This window comes from Cheilinus undulatus, linkage group 3 (genome assembly GCF_018320785.1).
Source record: "Cheilinus undulatus linkage group 3, ASM1832078v1, whole genome shotgun sequence".
Taxonomy (NCBI): domain Eukaryota; kingdom Metazoa; phylum Chordata; class Actinopteri; order Labriformes; family Labridae; genus Cheilinus; species Cheilinus undulatus.
The window spans coordinates 29,828,260-29,849,576 of record NC_054867.1 but is presented as its reverse complement, the minus strand read 5'-3'; the positions used below and the strand labels follow the sequence as shown (position 1 = coordinate 29,849,576).

Below are 21,317 nucleotides of genomic sequence, written 5' to 3'. Positions count from 1 at the left end.
AGATTTGGGTGTTGACAGAGAGGCAGAATGCAGAATATAGTGGCCTATAGGTGCCTCCATGCTGTTAATGTGCCCGAGAGGCAAGCTGTACATTGTTCTGAGGTGGCTTTTATTTTGTAGGAGACGTCATGCCAACTCATGGGAGCATAATGTTTTGGATGTCTGGAAGCAAAGAACCACTTGCCAAGATCCACAATGTGTAAATAATCAAATTAATGTTTTAAATGAATGTTAAATAAAGTGCTGCTGTGATGTCTCTTCGTTTTTCTTGTTTTCCCTCTCTTTTCATCCATGTAATCAGCTTTCTTCTTCTTCACAGGCCGATCCTGGCATCTGTGCAATCCCCCAGCTTACATGTTTGTACCAAATGAGCAAGTATGGCTCCCTGAAGTACGTCTGACTCTGCTGTTAAGAAAAAGGAATGCTTTCGTTTCGAACATCTTGAGTTAAACAATAAAGTGTACCATCATCAGAAAGAACGGTTCTTTGGTTCTTCACATTACACAAAGGAAAGAGGAACAGACGTTTACGGGTAGAAAGTAGCAAACAATACAAATTTATCTACTAGAGCATATCATCTAATAAATGCAACCCTTTCAAAATAATGCGGTACTTAATATTGAAATGCAAAACTAACAGATTAGCACAATATATTTTTCTACAGGTCCATTCTTTTAGAAAATATCATAAAAATATAAATTATTTGGATTCTTTACCTTGTACAATACATGTGTTATTTTCTGTTATTCTCTACTGCTGTAGTTATCCATGTACAGTATCTACACTCAAACTGGAGGTTCAGCACAGAAAATCTCTGATTTCCAGTGCTGTCTTTCCAGCCATAATGATGCACTGTGATATAATACAAAGATCATCAGCTACAATAGGAATGACGACTCCTTAGGAACACCTCTGAGAACATTTTGAGCTTCCACAAGACCTTTTGTTGACTCAGTATGGTTAAAACCAACAAGTACACAAACGAAAATGAAGACTTCCTTGACGTCTGTGGAGAAAATAAAAAATGATCATCACGTTAAGGTGCTCACTCTTGCCAGCAGTCGGGCACAACAGTAACAAGACAGAACAGATGCAGCCTCACAGTGTCTCTTTGTGTTTCTGTGCAGTATAAAATATCAACACTTAAAAGACTGAAATGCTTGATCCTCCTTCAGTTCACGCTTAAGACAAGAGACTAAGAATGCTACATAACAAATGAAAGACAACCTATGCACACATTTGTTTAGATGCGCTGTCTACGGACATCTCTTTCTCTCTCTTACCAACACAGATAGAAATGAAACTAAGGCCAGTTTTGAGGAAAAGAGTTAAAGGGAGCAAACTGTACATTTCCTCAACACAGCGCTGCCCTTTTCATGTTTTTCAACTTTAAAACACAAGAAAAATGTATATTGCCCCTTTGAACTACAATGCCCTCTGTGGGTTGCTACTGAATTGACAGATTTTGCTATAGAGGCATTAAAATGGTATCCAGGGATGTCAAAAATAGTTTTTTTGCTTATAAAAATGATATACTCTTACAACTAGGCTGTTATTATTGGATGATAATCAGGGCAGAAACAAATGTATAAATAGCATTCTTTGCCATTTTAAACATCTTTGATCAGGCTCCTCGGATAAATCCAGGAGTTTTTAATAGGGGAGCAGATGTTTTCAATGCCTTTCTTGTTCCTTAAGTTCTGTTTGCTGTGCTTCATACTCCTTCCTGCTTTCTCCTCCTCTAAGCGTTATAGTGACTCTTCTCTCCCTGAAGTGGCAGTAGTTCCTGAGCCACGTGGTTCTCCTGCCCTTGCATTGGCAGTGTGCTGTTCCCAAGCTTCCTCTGCAGCCCCTCAGTGTGGTTGGACCCTGCATGATAGCCAAACTTAGGGCTGGCTTTTTCCAAGAGTCTCTGGGCTGGGTTGGTGCCTGAGCCATCGTGCAGGTGCTCCTCCTCGTCTGTGTCTGCATCAATGAATTTATTGATGGATGAATCGTGGAATGTGAAGATGCTCAACGGTAGATTTTCCGGGCTCTTGCTCGGCGTCCTGCTGCTGGCAGTAGTGTAGATGGACGCCTCGGGGCTCTGCACTGATGAGCTGTCTGAAAGCACCCCTGTCCCTGCATCCTCCCTCGCTCTGAAGTTGACCTTGAGTGAGTGGCTTTTGAGCGGGTTTTTGAAGCGCAGACCCCTGGGGCTGTCAGGGTACGGGCTGGACTTGGTGCTGTGTCCTGTCAGGGGGGTATTATTGCCCTGGGATCCTTCGTGCTCGTTCTCTAAGGTGGGTTCCAGGCTGGGGTTGGTGCTGACCTTCCCTAGCATGTTGCTGATGGGGCTCTGGGAATAGCGTGAGCCCTCTGGAAAGTCTGTGGCACAGCTGATGAAGCTGTCGATGCTAGACATGCTCCTCATTTCTGCGACTGCCTCTGATGGGTTGAAGTTGGCCTCTGCAGGAATACTTCCCATCTCAATTTCAGTTCTCTGCCTTGCTGCTTTGGCCTGCGCCACCTTTTCCTTGCTGTTGAGGCTGGGTTGGGACTGGGTCTTGGCCATCTTGTTGTACGTCTCCTCCAGTTTCTGTGCACTGAGATGCTGTGGGCTTCTTAAGGGCTTGGCCTGCTCTTGGTAGCTTGGTTCAATAGTCTTTGTCGGACTACTAGGGTTCATCTGTGGCTTTAGTTTGGATGAACCTTTGGGCTGAGCAGGAGACACATGATTATCATGCACTTTATCTTTCTTCACAGTTGCTTCCTCTACTAATACATCCAGAAGCTCTATATTTCCACCTAATGTGTCTTTAATGTTCATTGAGACAATGCTACCATTCCTTTTAGCTCTCTCCAGAGCCTCCCTCCTTTTGATGGCTTTCTCCTGCCGCTTCTGCTCCTTGTAAAACTCAGAGAAGTTATTTACAATAATGGGGATAGGCAGGGCTATCACCAACACTCCAGCAATGCAACACAATCCTCCAACTATCTTACCCAGCAGAGTTTTTGGGTAGATATCCCCATAACCAACTGTTGTCATTGTAATGGTAGCCCACCAGAAAGAAGCTGGAATGCTTTTGAACTTGGTGTCCTCTTCATCCTTTTCTGCAAAGAACACCAGACTGGAGAATATCATGATGCCCATGGCCAGGAAAAGGATTAGCAGACCTAGTTCATTGTAACTCCTCCTAAGAGTGAATCCTAGAGACTGAAGACCTGTGGAGTGACGGGCCAGCTTCAGGATACGCAAGATCCGCATGATCCGGAAGATCTGGACCACTCGCCGGACGTTCTGAAACTGGAGCACACTCTTGTTCGATTCCGTCAGGAAGATGGTGACGTAGTAGGGCAGGATGGCCAGCAGGTCTATTATATTCAGAGGACCTTTGAAAAACTTCCACTTGTTGGGGGAGGAAAGGAAGCGAAGCAGGTACTCCATGGTAAACCAGGCGATGCACACTGCTTCAACGTGGGCCAGTTGTGGGTTGTCTGTGGTTTGGCCAAACTCATCTGTGTCCTGCAGCTCTGGAAGGGTGTTCAGAGACAAGGCAATGGTAGACAACACGATGAAGAGGATAGAGATAATTGCCAGGATCTGGAAAACACAGAAGACAACAGAATGTTGAAAAATATATACTGTTTGTTTTTTATGCATAACAGGAAATATGAATGCACAAGCACCACTTTTTTCAGACCAAGCACAAGTATTACACACATGAGTACAAATATCAATACTTCACACCATTAGAGTTCTTAGAATTACTTCTGAAAGTTTGTTTTAATTTCATCAAATGCTTCTAATCCCTTCTATTGTAAATTTAGCAGTTCATAGTTTCCATTCTGCCCTCCTTTTGTCATTCTCATTTATGTCACCAAACCTCAGCTTTGGCATCAACTTTAACATCCCAATCACATAATGAGAGGCTAACATCATGCTGTCAGATGATAACAAAGTCAATATCTTCAATATTGTATGAGTATGAGTACAAGTACTTGATGTACTTAAATACTAATAATGGTATCAGTGCATCTCTAACAGGAAGTTTTGTACAGATTCAGTGACCCCAAGCGATGACACTTCCACTTCAAGAACCTTAATCAAGTCCAGTTGCCCACCTGTCCAAGATTTGGAAAAGAGTCATTCATAATGTTACCTCCCAGCTCATCATATAGGGTGGTAAAACCTTGGGTATCTTATGACTTTTCATTTATCCTAATTAGTTGGCAAGCATTTTAGCATGTCCAGTTATCATTATTGACAGCTTACTGTAAAGTTGGCAACATTTATATCACCCTCAGCAGAACTTTGAGGCAAATGCTAATAAACTAAATGGTTATAAAGAAGTTGGACATGGTTGCCAAAATTTGTCAAGAATCAGCTTTAGCACAGCATAGCATTATCACTGAAAGCACGTTGATACTAGTGCTTTATTACTGACAGTGTAAACCGTAAAAGTAGTCTTAGTGACATCAACCACTGGTGTCTAAAACAAAGTTTTAAAGCCCACCATTGGTGGTTACAATATTGGGAATGCAATCTCAAACTCTCTTTTGGCCAACCCAGACACAGGCAAAGACCTGGAGTTGGCTTAAAGCCTGTTGGCTAACAGCTACAATGCACCCACCTGTCAGTCTAATTAGCTGTGCCCCCAACTATGCCCAGCTTTCTGTATATCTAGCTTAATATAATCAGAACAGATGAGTTTTGAAAAATTTCTCCCCCAGGCTGCAAGCATGTTTATTACTGCTGTCAAAAGGACATTTTAACATGGGTGCTAATGGGACTTGTAAGAGCCAGCCTTAAGTGGACACTCAAAGAACAACAGTTTTAGCACTTCTGCAGTGGCTTCCTTTTCAACAACACCTGCTGATTGGATTGAACTGAAATAACTGGCTGTGCAGTGCAGCAAAGAACTTTTATCCTCTTTTTGGATGGTTAGATTTCTTTGAAACGCAGCCAGCTTCATTAAGTTTGTGGGCGTGTAAGTGAGGGAACAGAACCAAAAGTATGAAAGACTTATAAAAATGTACATGCCAGTGAAGTATGTAATATTCCTTTAGACTAATTTCCTCTTCAGTTCTTCAACAAGCTGAAAATGTTTGATCACATCATCACTGCTTTGATGGAAATGACTGAAAGATTAAAAGACTTCAGTCAATATGCAAGCTCTGAAGCCATCTGTTGTGTGTCTGTAGGGTCCCTCTCATTAACTTGAACCTGTTGTTTAACCTGTTGTTTGCATCACTATTTAGGCTCATAACACAAGAAGAAGTAATCTTGGACAAAACTTCATGGCATGCACAAGATACTATCACTTCAAAGAGTAATATTCGCAAATAAATTGGCGAATATTAACTTAAACAACAACTGAGGATAAATCTGGCATTCCCCTAACCCTGAAATATGCTGAAAAGTGAAAACACTCCTACAAAGTGAAAAGGGGCTTTAATGATGTCAGAGCAAGAGGGTCAAACCCATTAGAAAATCAACAACATGTCAAACTGCTGCGGCTCCACTTGTGATACAAAATTGCATTTGAGATATCCCAACTAGCAAAAGCAATTTCTGATGATATTAGTTCATGGCCCATTTAACTTTCTGAATACTTCCTCCAAAGTATTCATGAAATGTCATGTCAGCATTTCAAAGAAATAGGGTCACAGCTAATGTGATCTCTTGAGTGGAAGTTTTTTTTCTCCCTTCAAGTCTTGATTTGCAGAGAGAGACAGTGAAGCAGGGGGAAGAGTTTGAGATTGTATTTATACATTTTTAAAACCCCTGCCACTCTTGTCTTCTACCAACCCCACTCTCCATTTCCTCTTTGCTTCAATCCTTAATGCCCAGGGCTGCCAGAAATTAAGAATGTACATCTAGTTTCAGAAAGCACACAATGCATAGTCATCAAGACTGTCTGACAGACTGTGGGAGACCTCTGGAGCTACTAATGATGATAATCTGCTGAGTACAATAAGGTTTGGTCACAGTGTGGAGGATTAACAAGGCTGCACAGTTGTAGGTGTGGGTGTGCCACACCTATTATTCCTGTCCCACAGTCGGTGTGAAATCCAACACAAGGTCACTGTGGAGGCTGTGTCCCAGGCCAGTGGTGAGCAGGATTATTCTCTGGTACCAGTCAGTGTCCGTAAGCTTTAATTAATCCTGACATGTGAATGTTTGCACACCTTTAGTGGCCTACAGAAGGACTAAAAGTAGAGAGTGCAGGAAGAATGCCAGAAGAGACATTTCATCTTCAGGAGCCAAATTGCTCAGCTGTGAGAAGAAATTAAAGGGCAGACGAAACATTTTACCTCTAGCCAAGCTGCCCCTGAAATTACCTCCCATCAGGACCCATGAGACTTAAGTGATGGATTGAAACAATCAAATAATGACCTAAAGTAGAGTCACTATTACTGATAAAAAAAGAAAAGCCTTCTTAGATAATGGTAATACTTGACAACTCTCTAGTGCCACTAATGCACCAATATTACTATCTCTGACATGAAAAAGCTACACTTTGTCTTGTCCTTTCACTATGGCCTTGAATTTAGCTGTTAGCTTGGCCAAATAATTGTAGCAGACCTTTTACAGAATTCCTCTTTGAAACCTGCTGGACAACAAGAGATACGTTTTTAACAAAATAAATCCAGCTAACGTTAGCTAAAGAAGCTAGTTAGCTTTAGAATACAAGATCTGAAAGCTGCATACCGTAAAACACCAAATAATAGCCCGGGCGTTTATTTGTCTCAATCACTGAGCAGACCAGGCGTTTATTAGGGACCAGGCGGCTATTTGGAACAGGCGTTTAATTCCTTTCTCACAAAATCTTGCTTAGCAAAAATTGGAAAAATATGGTAAATTTAATCAAACTATTTACTTACACCAGTATGAATATCACCTTTACATTTTTAAGACAAGATTAGAGTACCATAGTTATACTTTTGTCTTCTTCTGTCAACTCAACACTCTCTGGTAAGGAACTAAACAAACACAAAGTTGATGACAGTTTAAAGTTAATGTCGTACTTTTTAATTTTCTGGCTTCACCGGGTCATGGCGCTGCTATCTTACTTGAGAAAACAAGCAAGGGACGGGGGTGCCCCAGCCAATGAGGAGGCTAGTACTTGCAGCCAATCAGGCTCAGGTCAGAGGGAGCGTTCCTATTGGCCGCTGTAGCTTCCGTATCTCAGCTCAGTGAGAAGTTGATTCAATGGCGGAATTACGGCGGTGTTCAGTCCTGTGTAGAATTTGTTCATGATGAGATGAAGTGTTTTCTTGCCTGTGATCCGGCCATTGATTTCAGTGGAAAAGCAGAGCAAAATCACTCCATGAGCGCTTTGCCACCGTGAGTATTCAATTCAGCAGACATTCTCACCCGCGAGGAGGCACCACAGACTGTAGAAAGTGTATACAAGTAAGACTGGCTACACGCTGGCTGATTTTAAGCCCGATTTTAGATTAGCCCCCTCAGTGATTTGCCGGTATGAACTAATTTGAGGCTTGTCACAACCAACTATTTGTCCTAATAACCTTCAAGCTAGTGCTGCAGTACTCAAGAACAGGCTTGGTCATGAAGACCAGTCTATAGACCATGTTTTGAATGTCTTGGCCTTGTCTCTGACTCGTGATTTTCCATAAAGACCAGTCATGATCACCACTGATGTGCTATTCTGATGTCATTAAAGTGATAATTTGGAGAAGCCCTTGTTCAAACAACAAATAGCTTCTTTTCCCATGGTGGTTAGCTCAGATTTTTGACTATTTAGTTGAACTGTTCCTGATTAATAAATGTTGTAATTTGACTTAAAAAAAAAAAAAACAGCTCCCGTTAGGTCGCTGATTGTTATACCGTCTTAGAAATCTATTTAAGTGCCTTATGTGACCCCTGCAAAAACTCAGATGACCTTAACAAACCAGTACATCTTATTTCTAGTCAGAAATTCCTCTTAACACGTATCTTAGGCTTCATCCAACTGAAAAATCTAGATAAAACATAACATTTTCAGATATTTGTTAGTGGCTTTTTCATACATACAAGAATTTATTTTTGACATGGACTTAGTTGAACAAATGTGCTAAGATTTGAAATTTTTGCTTTGTGGTGCTTTGAAACAGAATAGCAGACACCTTGTTTTTGCTGTCAAATTTATCTTAAAGAAATCTCAAATTAAAGAGAGAGTACTCTTACCGTTCAACTTGTGATGATTAAAAATGGATTTTCATGGTCTTGGTCTTGTCTCAACTCAGCGTGGTCTTTACTACAGCACTACATCAAGCCTGCGATGTCATTACAATTACACCATGGCTTCCTATCACACTGGAGCCTCTCTGATCTGGAGTCTTAATATTAAACTACAGGTTGGACTACCTCCAGGAGAGTTCCATCAATAGCCAACAAGAACGAGCATATTATATTTTTACAACTCATGAGCATAAATATAACTTCTCCCTTGTTTTTTTTTTTTTTTTGCTGCAACTGTAGCACAAACCTGAACAGCCAGTTGAGGATGTCAGCCATCCCCCATGTTTGTGTTTCTTCTGTCATTCTTAGGTCTTCAGTCATGCTTTATCTTGTAAGTTTATTTTACATTTTTCCTGTGTGTGTAAAATCCACTGTGAAATTTTGTGTGTTTGAGGGATTATAATGTTGAAACCTTTCTTATGTCTGTGTTCTCACATGTTTTGGATCAGATGGTAAAGATTTGTCTAGTTTAAAGTCAGTAAATGGGAGTTGTGAGGCAGAGACAATGTGCATTGTTAGCCAGCCTCTAACAGACTAAATTAAAAACAAATTCTAGAGGTCACAAGAAAATGAAATTGTTTAGGCAGCAATATTTTCAAAGACAAAGACATAACCAAAGAGGCATTAGCATCTAAGCCTCAGCTCTAAAATGGACCATCCAGTGGAAACTGCATTTATCAGATAGAGACTAATCTCGCCTGACGCTCTGACCGGGCCAAAGTCTTGCCAGTGATTCATGCTGAATTCAGAATAAGATGATACTGAATAGAGGTGTGTTATGTACGAAGAACAACCCCAGCATTCCCACCCTGTTCTTTGCATCAAATTTTCCCTCCTACTCACCTTTCCCCTCCCACCCAAGACGGCAGTACATCAGCCGGGGTGAGCCAGAGAGGAGATTATTGAGATGTGATCTCAGCACAGAGATACTGAGTCCACACTGAGCAGAGTGACAAATCTGTTACACAGTGGGAATGAGGCAAACCCAGTCTGCACTCTGCAGCTATTACGTGTGAGTTTCCCTGGTTAGGCAATGTTCTTACTGTGAATTCATGATTGGGAAATTGTAAATGAATATCCTTGTGAAGCTGCCAAAAGAGAAGAAGAGAGAATAAGAGTGCAGGGAATGTTCGAACAGTGTGCGTTAATGCTCTGAATGCAACTGAACATATTTTACAATGCAGCAGAGTCATTAAGGCACCGATGCACTGTTAAAAATGCTTTTCCTAAGTGTTATGTTACCTCATTAGCTCTTATTGACAAGCACTGAGGTCTCTGGAAAAGCCCATCCCTGTTCGCGTAAACACAAGATGAATCAGATCAAGAGCGCTGCTTCTTCTGCACATTTCTGACACACTCTAATCCACAACAAACCCTAAACCGCATGCATAATACACACAAACACAAGGACACGTATTCACTCCAAGCTTAGTAATTAGCCCCCAGCCTCCCTTCCCTCCAAGCCAGGAAGCAGGAGACTGAATATTTAATAATGTTTCCTGCAGAAGCGCAAGCTACCCTATCCTGGAGAAAGGTGTGTGTGAATTGGGTGCTCTCTGGGCCACGGCCAACCAGAGTCACGAAGCTAGCCTAGTTTTCACACTGCAAGTCGTCACTGCACAAGGTTGGTTCTGCTTCATGCCTGATCAAAGGAGAGATGGACGGAGAAGGAGGGCTTCAATAAAACCCACAGCAGGAGGTCTCTCAGAGAAGCGGCTTTCTATCAGGATTAGGAGTTTAACAATTATCTCCTGGGTGGCACAACTGAGTTTGTTTCCTAAGAGTGGAAAACAAAACATTTTAGGGGAATAACCTCACTTTTTGTTTTTCAAAGACTTTGCCATGAAAGGAGTTTTTAAAAACTTTGGGTATTTGGCAGCCCAGTCCAGTCATCAGTCAGTGGAAAGAGTCTGGGTAAACCTAAGTTTTCCTTGGACAGACTTTGAAAAAGAAAAACAAACAAACAAAAGGGAAACATTTTTTATCTTCATCATGCCATTCATCATTGCATGTGATATAGCTATGTGTAACATTTGTAACAAAGCCTTTCCCTTTAAAAAAGCTAGCCTTGTGGGTAATGTAGTCTTGTAGTTTTTCTCACAACTCTTCACTACTTAACTATTTATTAGCTACAAGTCAGGCTGAAAACACTTATGGGTTATGAAGGGGAATTAATTATGTGAAATTTTTGAGGGAATGTTTTAGCGAAACACTTGCCTCAAACTTTGTTTCTTTAATACCAGTTTAATTATTTTGCGACAAATATAAGTGAGAGACACAGGTGTCTTTATACTACAAACACTTGAGAAACATTCTCCGTACTCAGGTGATCCCCATTTCACTAATTGAAAGACTACTAGCACCGATTGGCTGGACCTCTGTTGAATTAGGTCAGTCACTTTAAATTGGGTGAATATAAATGCAGTCACTTATTTTACATTACATATTTTTTATTTAATTGACATTATTTTGTAGAAATCCGTTTTCATTTTGATATTAGAGTTTCTTTGGTCAAAATAGCCAAATAATATTGACCATGATGAATTGATAAAAACAATAAAAGCGTAAAACATCCAGGGGTTGAAGACTTTATAAAGGCACTGAACCAAAATACAAAATGGAATGGATGGTGGATGGATGAAGGACGATAAATCTCCACACAAGTCAACCAACAGAGATACTTCAATGAAAGCAACAAGTTTTAACCCATAGAGGCAGAGAAAATCCTGGGTGATCGTTATTGTAGATAGAATTCACTATTGGAGACCATTTAAAGAATATTGGCACTAAAGAATATTGGGGGTGTAAGGGACTCTACAACCTTTCTAATATGTCCAGTTTTATTCCTTTAAATGACCTCAGGATTAAGTCTACTGATGTCTCAACAGACATGTTCCTTTAGCTAAAGCTTTAGAGCACCATTGTTAATGGCCTATCGAAGTCCTTGGTCTTCTTCAAGAGGAGTTTTGAGCCAAAACATTGGTATACATGATCCAGGTCAGGGTACATGTAATGGTGTGAAAAATGTCGAATGCCTTTAATTAACTAGGGCATACACTTTTAAAATGCACCACCATGTATTGACCTTACCTTTTTCAGGGTCACTCTATGAATTAATGGCCTTTTACATTTTTCAAGCCATCTTGAGAGCCTGAACCTGGATCATTTATGATGATGTTTTGGTCTTAAGTTTCTTAAAAGTATTTCTTTATGAGCACTGTGGTGTGTTTTTATATCTGCTTTAACTGTAGCCCTGTACTTTTGAACTGTCTAGCTACACTCAATGAAATAGATTTCCAGAATAAAAAGATTTTATCACTGCCATGTTTATCTGTTTGATAGTAGAAGTTGCTGCCAACAGACAAAACAGTGTGGTTTCTATTAACAAAGTTCACACATACTGTCATTCAGTCTAATATAAAAAACTCCGCCATTACATTGAGAGCGAGATCTCTAATAAATCATAGAAATTTAGTACTTTGTGAAAGAGAAATCAGACAGTAGGGGAACAGCTGCTTGGAGAGTCAGAAAAACAGTGGAGGAGTATAATGATTAAATTGACTCATGACTGAACAACACACTCCTGACAGAGACTAGATAACATGATAGAGTTTGACTGAAATCATCACAAGAAACCTATTCACCTCATATTTAGGGCTTCCCCTGGCGTCAAGCTGTGTGAAATTCATTTCTGGTGCATTCTTGTCGTTACTGGATTTGCTCTTTTCACAACACGAGCTGAATCAATGGAGGGATTATGTCACACTGTGACTCACTCACTTTATTTTCTGTGGGCCTGTTGAGAGCAAGGTGGCATCTCTAATCCTCTTATTGTACTACTTCTGCTGTGATTTGCCAATAAATATTTCTGGCCCGTGCATGCTGACAGCTGACCTCCCACCCACAGAGTCTGTTGTAGTTCCCTCTGTGGGATGCTTTGTCAGTATTTCTGTTCTTAATAGAGTTCAGTAGGAAAGATGGATGTATTTCTCTGCTTGGAGACAAAGTGGAGAATCCTTTTTCTCACCAGAGAGTATGGTAGGAGCTCTGTGAAGCTGTAAACATTTCCTCCCTAGGGTTACAATCATTAGTGGAAAGTTCCACAGAGAGACTAACAGCATTACACTCACCTGCTGACCTCTCTTATAATGATAATAAAGAAGCTCTTAATAAAATTCCATTTTGTTTTCTTGTCAGCTCCTTAAAAAAGTCTCAAATTTATGGATGGATTTGCCTGATGAATTCATCTGCTTTGCCCACATGGTGGCAGGGCTTGGAGAGGGCAGGCTGAAAAAAAAAAGTTTGAAACACATTTTAGCTTTGAAGCAAAACATAGTCAAACTGAAGGAAGTGCTACCTTGCAGTGTGAACACAGAGCTGAGAACAACAAACTCATTGGGAGAATGCCATCATTTTTTTCTAAGAATGCCATTACTTAACAATATCTACAATATCAACCCTTTAAAACCTAGCGCATCATCAACGACATGCTGTTGAAGCACACTTTGCATGACAATAATTAAAGAACTGCCATATATTAAAAGTTCGAAGCATTGTGAAAAAATGGGCAAAAGCACTAACTCACAGGACATTTTCTGGGTGGTTAGAATAAGAAAAAGAGTACAGAAACTCAGGAGTTAAAGGGTTAATATTAAAATATGGCACATTATCAATAAATGATGATTCAAGTCATAAGTGCCATTTTTTCGTGGCAAAATGCAGTACATTGACGTGTTTTTACTACTTTTATTTCTTACAAGTAGAACAATAAAATTGGCCTTCTTGCAATCTTTCTGTGGGGATTTTCAACATGCAAAAAAAAAAAAAGAAAAAAAAATAGATGAGACTTGTCCTACAAAATCTGCCCATATTGTGTACTCCGTTTGGGGGTTGTTCCAAATCTTCGATCAAAGCAGCTAAAAAGATCACATTTTTATATCTGTACTATTAAATCAAGTGGAAATATTCAGAAGCCTTTTGCATTTCCTAACGTTCAGCCACACTTGTGCAGTTTCTTCTGAAAGTCATGAATCTTAACCAGACTTCAAAAACAAATTCAGAGGTTTTGATCCATGTTTGGCTGCTTGTTAAGGGATTATAAATAACAAGACACACCATCTATGAACACATGTCAAATATATATATATACAAATAAAGATGACATAAGATACAAGACAGATTCAGTTAAAGAGGATGGGAGGAATGAGGTCTATTTGCAGGGTTTCTAAAGAATTAACAGAAGGACAAAGACTTTCAGGAGACACCAGATGGACAAAGGTCACTCAGAGGTCAGCTGTCTTTCACTCATTCTTCTCTCACTCTGTGTATTTTCTCAAACAATTATTCTTCAAAATCAATCTATTTCAGCTTTTTGGATTAGGTAACAAGTGTTTATTTTTGTTACGGTTCAGTTATATATTCTTTATTTTGCTAATACACAGTCTTTACAGATGTCATGCCAAAAATTAAGAGGCTGGGAAATGAAAAAGCCTAAAACAGATTAAAATGCTGTAAAAATGTGAAATCCATTCAACAAAAATCAGAGTGATGATTACATAGAATTGTATTAATATTATTAAACTGCATCATGATCCAGCTCCAAAGCACTGAGCAGTTTCTAATTACATAACTGCCCCCATCCAACTTTCCCATCTGTTTTTGGAACGACTTAAAGCGTCTCCCAAAAAGACAAGACCCCCCCCCCCGTGTGCTGCACAGATGTTCTCACTGACTCATTTGCCTCATTTCACCTTGCCTGGACACCTTTCTCTGTCCCACCTTTAAGCCTTTATAGCAGAGAACCTGTTCCTGTCCTATGCCGTGCACTGAGGTGGAGACAGGGAGATGGATTACTGAGCTCGCGGCCACACACTGGATGTGTCCTTTTAGAAGTGTGAAGGTGGTGGTGCCAAAGTGATGAGGGATGCAGACGCGGGGCATGTTGAGTGCACTGACGCATGAGTATTTTTTTTGTCATTATTAAATTATTTTGTCAAGATTATATCACAAGATAGGGGAAAAAGTAAACTTGTTGGGGTATTAGTGTGGACAAATTTGCGACAAGTTTCATGTTTGACATTTCTGAAGGATGCTGTTGTTTGAGAGCAAAGTCAGATAAAGGCTGAAGGACTGAGAAAAGGGGCAAAGGTGTGTGAAAAATGAGGACAGAAGAAGAAAGTGGCAGAGTGAGGAAAAAAAAGGTGAGATGAGTGATTGCTCCCATGTGGTTGATGTATGAACCTGCTGCTGCGGAAAGTATCTGACCCTCCTGATAAACCACCACCAGCCTTACACTGGGGATTCAGAAACATCCGGAGCATGTATGTTATCAGATGCATGTGCTGAAAGAGAACAAACTTCTTCCTATATGTATGTGAAGATTATGAAATCCTATCTAGAGAATTCTGTAGCAAAACCATCTCATGCCGTGCCTGCTGCAGTGGACTGCTACAGAGCTTTCCCATCGAGTCGTTTTTTAAAGCATATAAATCAGTTTAAGCATGAAATGAAAGACTGGTTCAAAATGATTAAGTTATAACATCACACAGCTGCTCTATGTACTGACAGAGCAAATATCCATATAACTTTTAAGAAATTGGATAATTGATTTTGAACTGTGAACTATTTCCTGCTTGTTAGAAATAAGTGATCAGTCTACAGCTGTCACTGGTTTTCCATGTGGAAAAGTTTTTATTAGTAATAAGGGTGTTAAAAGAATCTGCTGCAGAATTTATTACATATACATTTATGCAGACACTAGTGTAATCCTTGTGTTTATTTCATTTATGCTCCTTATTTTCTCTGTATATTATGTGTGTGTGTGCCATTTATTTAACTAGATTAATCTATGAATATTTATGAAGACAGATGTGCACACAGGGGATTTTTAGTACCTGCTACTCAGTTTGTTGTGTTTTGTAATGTTGTCTAATCATATTAAACTTGTGTATGACTCAATTTTGCAGATACTGATATGACAGAATCGAGTAGAAGAAGATCCTGTTGTTATTACAGTGATCTGTGTGTAAGCAACTAGAGAGAGCAACTATAGTACTATATCGGCAGCCAGAGAAACACAATGGCAAGTTACAGAGACTTTGTTGTCTTGTTCTGTTCAAAATAAGGGAAGAAAAGTCTGGAGAAACTTCTATCGGTGTCTGCTTGTGTCCTTTGGCTGCAACATTTGCAAGGTTATAACTTCACACAACTCAGAGTATGAGATATTGGGAATACCTGAAGGGTTAAATACAGGATGATAGGCCTGTCACGATAATCAATAAATCAATTAACCGCACAATAAATAAAAACGAACTCGATAATTTTGCCGGCCTCGATATATTCTCATGTGCATGTGTGTTTGTTTTCCTCCTCTCTCTCTACCAAACAGGCTGGATGACAAGAGGGTTCACTCCGTGCATCTGTCTCAACACCTGGGTGCATTGGTTCAATAGCGGAATGAACGGAGTGAGTGAACCCTCCTGTCAGTCATTCAATCTTTGTCCCAGTGGAGAGAGGCGGGGCCACTAGCACCTGCACACACAGAGTGCTGCAAGTGAGCGTCATGAGGAGTAACAAACAAGCGACCACAAATATGAATGAAGGCATGAAAGAGATGGTTTGTTCAAAGGGGAAAACGACCAACTTGCATGCACACCTCAAACACAACCATCCTGTCCAGTTTTCCCAACTGATTGTGATTTTTATTTAAGTGCAATTTTTGCTAAAAGAGACTGAGAGTCCATTTTATTTTCATTGTTTTTTTTTTTTGTCTTTTTTTGTTGTTTAATTTATGATGTTTGTTTGTTTGTTTAATTTATTTTATTTAAAAGCTCTTGACATTCCAATTACAATGTTAAATGCTCTTGAGAAATTAAAGTTTATTGCTTTTGATATGGCGTACTCACATTATTATGCCATATATTATCATTACATTAATGAAAAAGTGGTCTCAAAATAATGTTGACAATAATATCGTTTATCGGCAATAATTTGTAGGACAATTATCGTCCAGCAAAATTTGTTATCATGACAGGCCTACAGGATGAAAAATGAAACTGAGACTTTTAAGCTCTAAACTGTCTCCCTGTAATGACAAAAATATGATTGTTTCTCCGGTGGCTTAAAAAAGCGAGTTAAAACATAGTAGCATAGCAGACAGATGAGTCCTCTTTTCAGGTTGTAGCATTTCTTTTTAAATTTGACAGAAATTTATTTTTTGTGAGTGGGTGTGGCTTTTGACCCTTTTTTCATGATTTTGAGGCTTAATTTCATATACTAAGAAATGTTTTTCATGACTGAAATTTGGCCTGGTGGGTTATAAGACTACAGCCTGCCATACAACAAACCTAAATTACAGATTTTTTTGTCACTTTATGGGGACTTTAAAAATACATAACCCTCACTGCCAAGACATGGCTGTATATTATCAGCTGCTGATACCAGTAATTTATTTTCCAAGCTTTCATCTACCAACACTGATATTATGCTGATGTTAATGTTAATCCCTACCAATAACCAGTAATATAAAGGTGCGAAACATCCACCACTCTCTGTTCTATTCTTGAAAGGGATTTACTGGTTTAATTCCAGTGTATACTAGTTTGATTAATGCTCAATTATGTGACTAATGGACACTCATAATTTCTTTAGTGGTGCATAATAAGGCTTTACATTTTCTCCTGTCAAAATATTTTGACTATTTTGGTGTATATGATAGTAAAGGGACATGACAGGATGGCAATATAAAATCAGGAAGATTATTTGGTGTACACTTGTTAATAAGATTTTTATTCAAAGATTATCTGTCTAGTGTTAAAACCTAATGTAATGAAGTATTTGCATGTTGAAGTGTGAAGCTGTCATCAGTCAACAGTTCAGGATGTAAGGAAAAACTTTTAGGGGCCGCTGCTCTCTATCCGACCTTAACTAACAGTGAGAATTTTTATAAGATGCTAAAGACACTCAGTAAAACTTATCTGATCTTATTTGTTTGCCTTATACAACAGCACGTGTTCTGTTAGGAAAGTAAAAGTGCTGTTATAGACAGTAAAGTTAGGAAACTTATCTTTTTAAATACCACAGCATTCTGAATCTTGCTTACAATGCATATAACATAAATTTGTAGTGAAACCTTTTGTAACAAACCTTTAAGAAAAATCTGACATTTTTATAGGGGATAAATGGATGTTTACAGCTCACCTCTATGTTAACCAAAATTTTAACGCAGACAACATCAAAACAGCTCCAGATGAGGTGAATTTTGTTGAACTCTTCATGACCCATGTCTCTCTGCACTCTGCAGAGTCTAATAGACAGCAGGTCTTCCTCACAGCATGTCTCTGTCAGTGTGTGAGCGGCTGCTGTGGAACTCCTCAGTGGGCTGAGAAGCTTCTTCTTCACACAGGGGGGAAGAAAAAAAATAACACACCGCCTGCATGGCTGAGCAGTACTAATGGAGTGAGTATGGAAACTGTGCTCTAGAGATGCACCATCCTCGTATACAGTGGGTGTCCCTGTGTGGGCATGATATATGGCTCATAGAGAGACTCACGGCTCACAGCACGATCACAACCAAACTCAGTGAAGACACATCACACTCAGCTGAAAATGACAAGAACTCAGAATCTGGCTTTATTGTCGAAACTTTTTTTTCTCACAAGCTGGAGCTCCAGCTGTCTCTTGTTGCTATGGTCTTTTGCTCACTCTGAAACTGGCAGCACTGTTGGCAGGCGAATAAAAGAAAAGAACAGAAAATATCACGCTGAATCACCAGCAACTCTGTGAAAATGGACCATTTGGCAGCATCGTGCAAAACAAAATCATTGTTTCATTTTGGTCTTTTTGTCACAGTGCGGTGGTGTTTGCATTACATAAGAGGATAAGGACCAAGAGAGGAGGGTTTCAGCTGCATAATCCACTTGTCAATCAGTCTAGCTGAGTCAGGTTTAATTGCAATTAGTGGGAGTAATCATGATGAGGAGACAGACAGGCACCCTATAGAGAATCAGTGACCATTAGACACTACAGCTTTAATGAAGATGAAGATGATGAGCAGGATGCAGGATAAGTCACCCCTGAAGAAAGTTGGAAAAGTCTTATTACAAGATTTCCTTTTGAAGACAGGCACATCTTTTCTGCCATCAAGCTTTGACATTTACCCTCCTTTCATCTCCATGGTTACAAATCCTCATTACATTGTTGGATCTCAAACCCGAAGCCTGATCTGGGCGGAAACAGAGGTCTGATAAGATGCCTCTTCTGATCTGGTGTCTGCTGACATTTAAGTAAAGTTTACTAGTTTCCTTGTCTCCGGTGACGTGCCTGTGTGGCCCTGCAGCCCTGCATGATGTTTACGTTAAAGAGCAGATGTCACTGGGCTCCTGTGACACGATTGGGTGTCAGCACTGAGGGGAGAGAGTTACCTGGTCTGCTTACTGTAAACACCACCTGAAACAGGAGAGGCCTGATGGCTGCTCATAATCCTGTATGATACCATATCAGTTGTACGCTACAGTTTCAGCACAAAGCATCTAATGACCAGAGGGTCTGAGGCTCACGTGTAATCACATTAAAAGCTACAGGACACCGTTTTAGTGGAATTGTTAACGTGATGTGGCTCTACGGTCACTTGCTTTTGTAACAAAGGCTAGAGAAGATCACAACTCCTATGTCTGTCCTATGCAGCTGAAGTGACAGTATTATCAGTTAAGTGTAGTGCAGCCTAAAATGTGAAATAGGCATAAAAAAACTCCATCTTCTTTGATGAGAAGATTGACAGCACACACAAATTGCTGCTGGGGAGAGGGATGTCTGGGTTGACTTACTTAGCCTGCTCCTACCTTGACCCAGTTAGGGGTTAGGACAAGCAGAAGAAAATGGATGGATGGATGTTTCAGTCTAACTAACTAAGGCTATCTACAGACTTTTAATAACAAATTTGGGCTAATCAGCTAAAAAAAAAAAAAAAAAAAAAAAAATCAGGAAAAGCAGAAGCAAAGCAGTTTTGGCTCAACATTTTGGTAAATTTAAAACAAACAATTGTAAACATTTAAATTGACTTAGTTTCCCTGGATGAGTTGGTTGACAGTAGGCTACGCTATGCTAAGTATAGCTGCGATGTTAGCACAATTTAGCACTGAAACAGAAACCAGCTAGCCTCAATCTAACGGAAGGTAATAGGGAAGGGTTTTTGTTTTCAATACTTATATTCAATACCCTTGTTTATACTTTACAGTTAACTTGTTTGGCAAATGACTACGTAGTTTAGTCTTTTAAGATGAAAAGAATTACAGCACACTAAGCTAAGCTACATCTGGGAAAGTAGTTAGCCTACCGCAGTTTAAATGAAGTTTCAATTTTTAAAAACATTTATATAGTAATTTGTCACAGATTTAGGCAATTCTACCCATACTGTTCTTTCTCTGTTAAATGTCTGGTAAGCATGCAGTCTTTTTAGTTAGCTGAGAAGATGACATCAGGTGTAATGGATTCCGTTAGCCCACTTAAACCAACAACAGGATACTAGAAAATAGCTTGTGCTTTGACTCATAACAAACATGCAGACCAGATCTACCATATTAACACATTTTATCTTGTTTTATATTAACTGTCAGTTTCTGGTTGCACCATTTATATGTGTTGATTATTTATTTATTTATTTTTTGGGTGCTGTAAGCAAATTTCATTACACTCCTTATCAATGTCCAGCCTGTCTTCCCCAGGACACTTAAAAATGAGATTCTCAAATCTCACTGAGGTTTTTCCTGGTTATATAACTATAAAATCAAATAAATAAATAATGTTGTTATCCATTAGTTCTCTGATCTGATCTGTCAAACCATTACCTCAGCATGATGCCTGACAACTAGGGATGGGTACCTTTCACATTTGAACCGATACCGGTACACAACGGTACCCATTTTCAGTACTTTTGAGTGTGAATAATATGCATTAATATATGTTACATAAGCTCAGAACTTCTGAATTTTCAATATCAAAACACAATCAAATATCAGTGTTTAAAAAAAGTGTTTTTAAAAAATTACTCCAACATGGAAAACCTAAACTACTATCACTACCCAGTGGTTTTTCTTTATACTGCACAAATTAAAATCCAGCCCACTGCCCCCTAGTCCTCTAATTTCCCCGCTTGGAAAAATGTGCGTTGGGGTCCATGGAGGGAGAATAAGTTTAAAACAAATGATCAATAGAGTATGGAGTTAAAATAACTAAATAAATAAACAAAAGGTATAAAATTTTACTAATTAAAGTATTACAAAAAAAGTAAACAAACTACTTCCTCTACCATGAACTTGTGTACTGGTATCGGTTCACAGGTGCTGGGAATCGGTACTGTACTGGTTCAAATGTGAAAGGTACACATCCCTATCTGTCACTCCTTCAAAATCGCTCTGAATCCATCCTGACAGAGCGCTTTATACGGCGCCAGCTGCGTCAAGTTAGAGAGATGGAGAGCAACTTGTAGGACACGGTCACACTAGGCAGTTCGCACCGTGCCTTAATTCAGTGTCTGTTAGGTGACTGAGCGAACAAACAGATCCCTTTATCTAGTATATTTCCATGTTTGATATCCACATGATAAACGGACAAATTACGGTGTTTAAAGTGAAGATTTGCTACAAAAGAGCGAGAGGGAGGGAGGCGAATGAGCAGGACACAGCGGGAGCTGGACATGATCAGCCATGCTTGTTTGTTGATTCAGTGCGCTGCTACTGAAGTCATTACTCACATACATGCAATGCTGCATTCGCGTCCAGCATGGAAAATTGACTACTCTTCCACTCTCTTGCAGTCACAAGGATACGTTAAGGTACCTAAATATGGTACCGTTTCATTTTATTGATTTTGATTGATTTTGAGTTTGATTTTTCTGTCGGTGCCTATAAAAGTACCGACTGGTACCCATCCTTACTGACAGCTGTATCATGTGCTCTTTGAATCTTGTCATATGGGTGCTGAACTTACTCCCACTGATCAACGATATGTTCGTTCTCTCTGGCAGGAATTTTCTCCTGAGCATACCTGACAACTCCATCATACTGAGAGACACATCTCACCTGCCTATATATAC

The 21,317-nt window shown here is 39.6% G+C and overlaps 1 protein-coding gene across 1 annotated transcript in view; it reads right to left on the bottom strand.

Moving 5' to 3' along the window:
• Positions 1-1,741: 1,741 nt before the first annotated feature.
• Positions 1,742-21,317, bottom strand: part of LOC121507269 (potassium voltage-gated channel subfamily B member 1-like) — a 53,365-nt gene continuing 33,789 nt past the window's right edge. The window contains exon 2 of the mRNA XM_041783517.1: positions 1,742-3,583. Within this exon, the coding sequence (XP_041639451.1) occupies positions 1,742-3,583 (1,842 nt within the window). The remainder of the gene's footprint in view (positions 3,584-21,317) is intronic.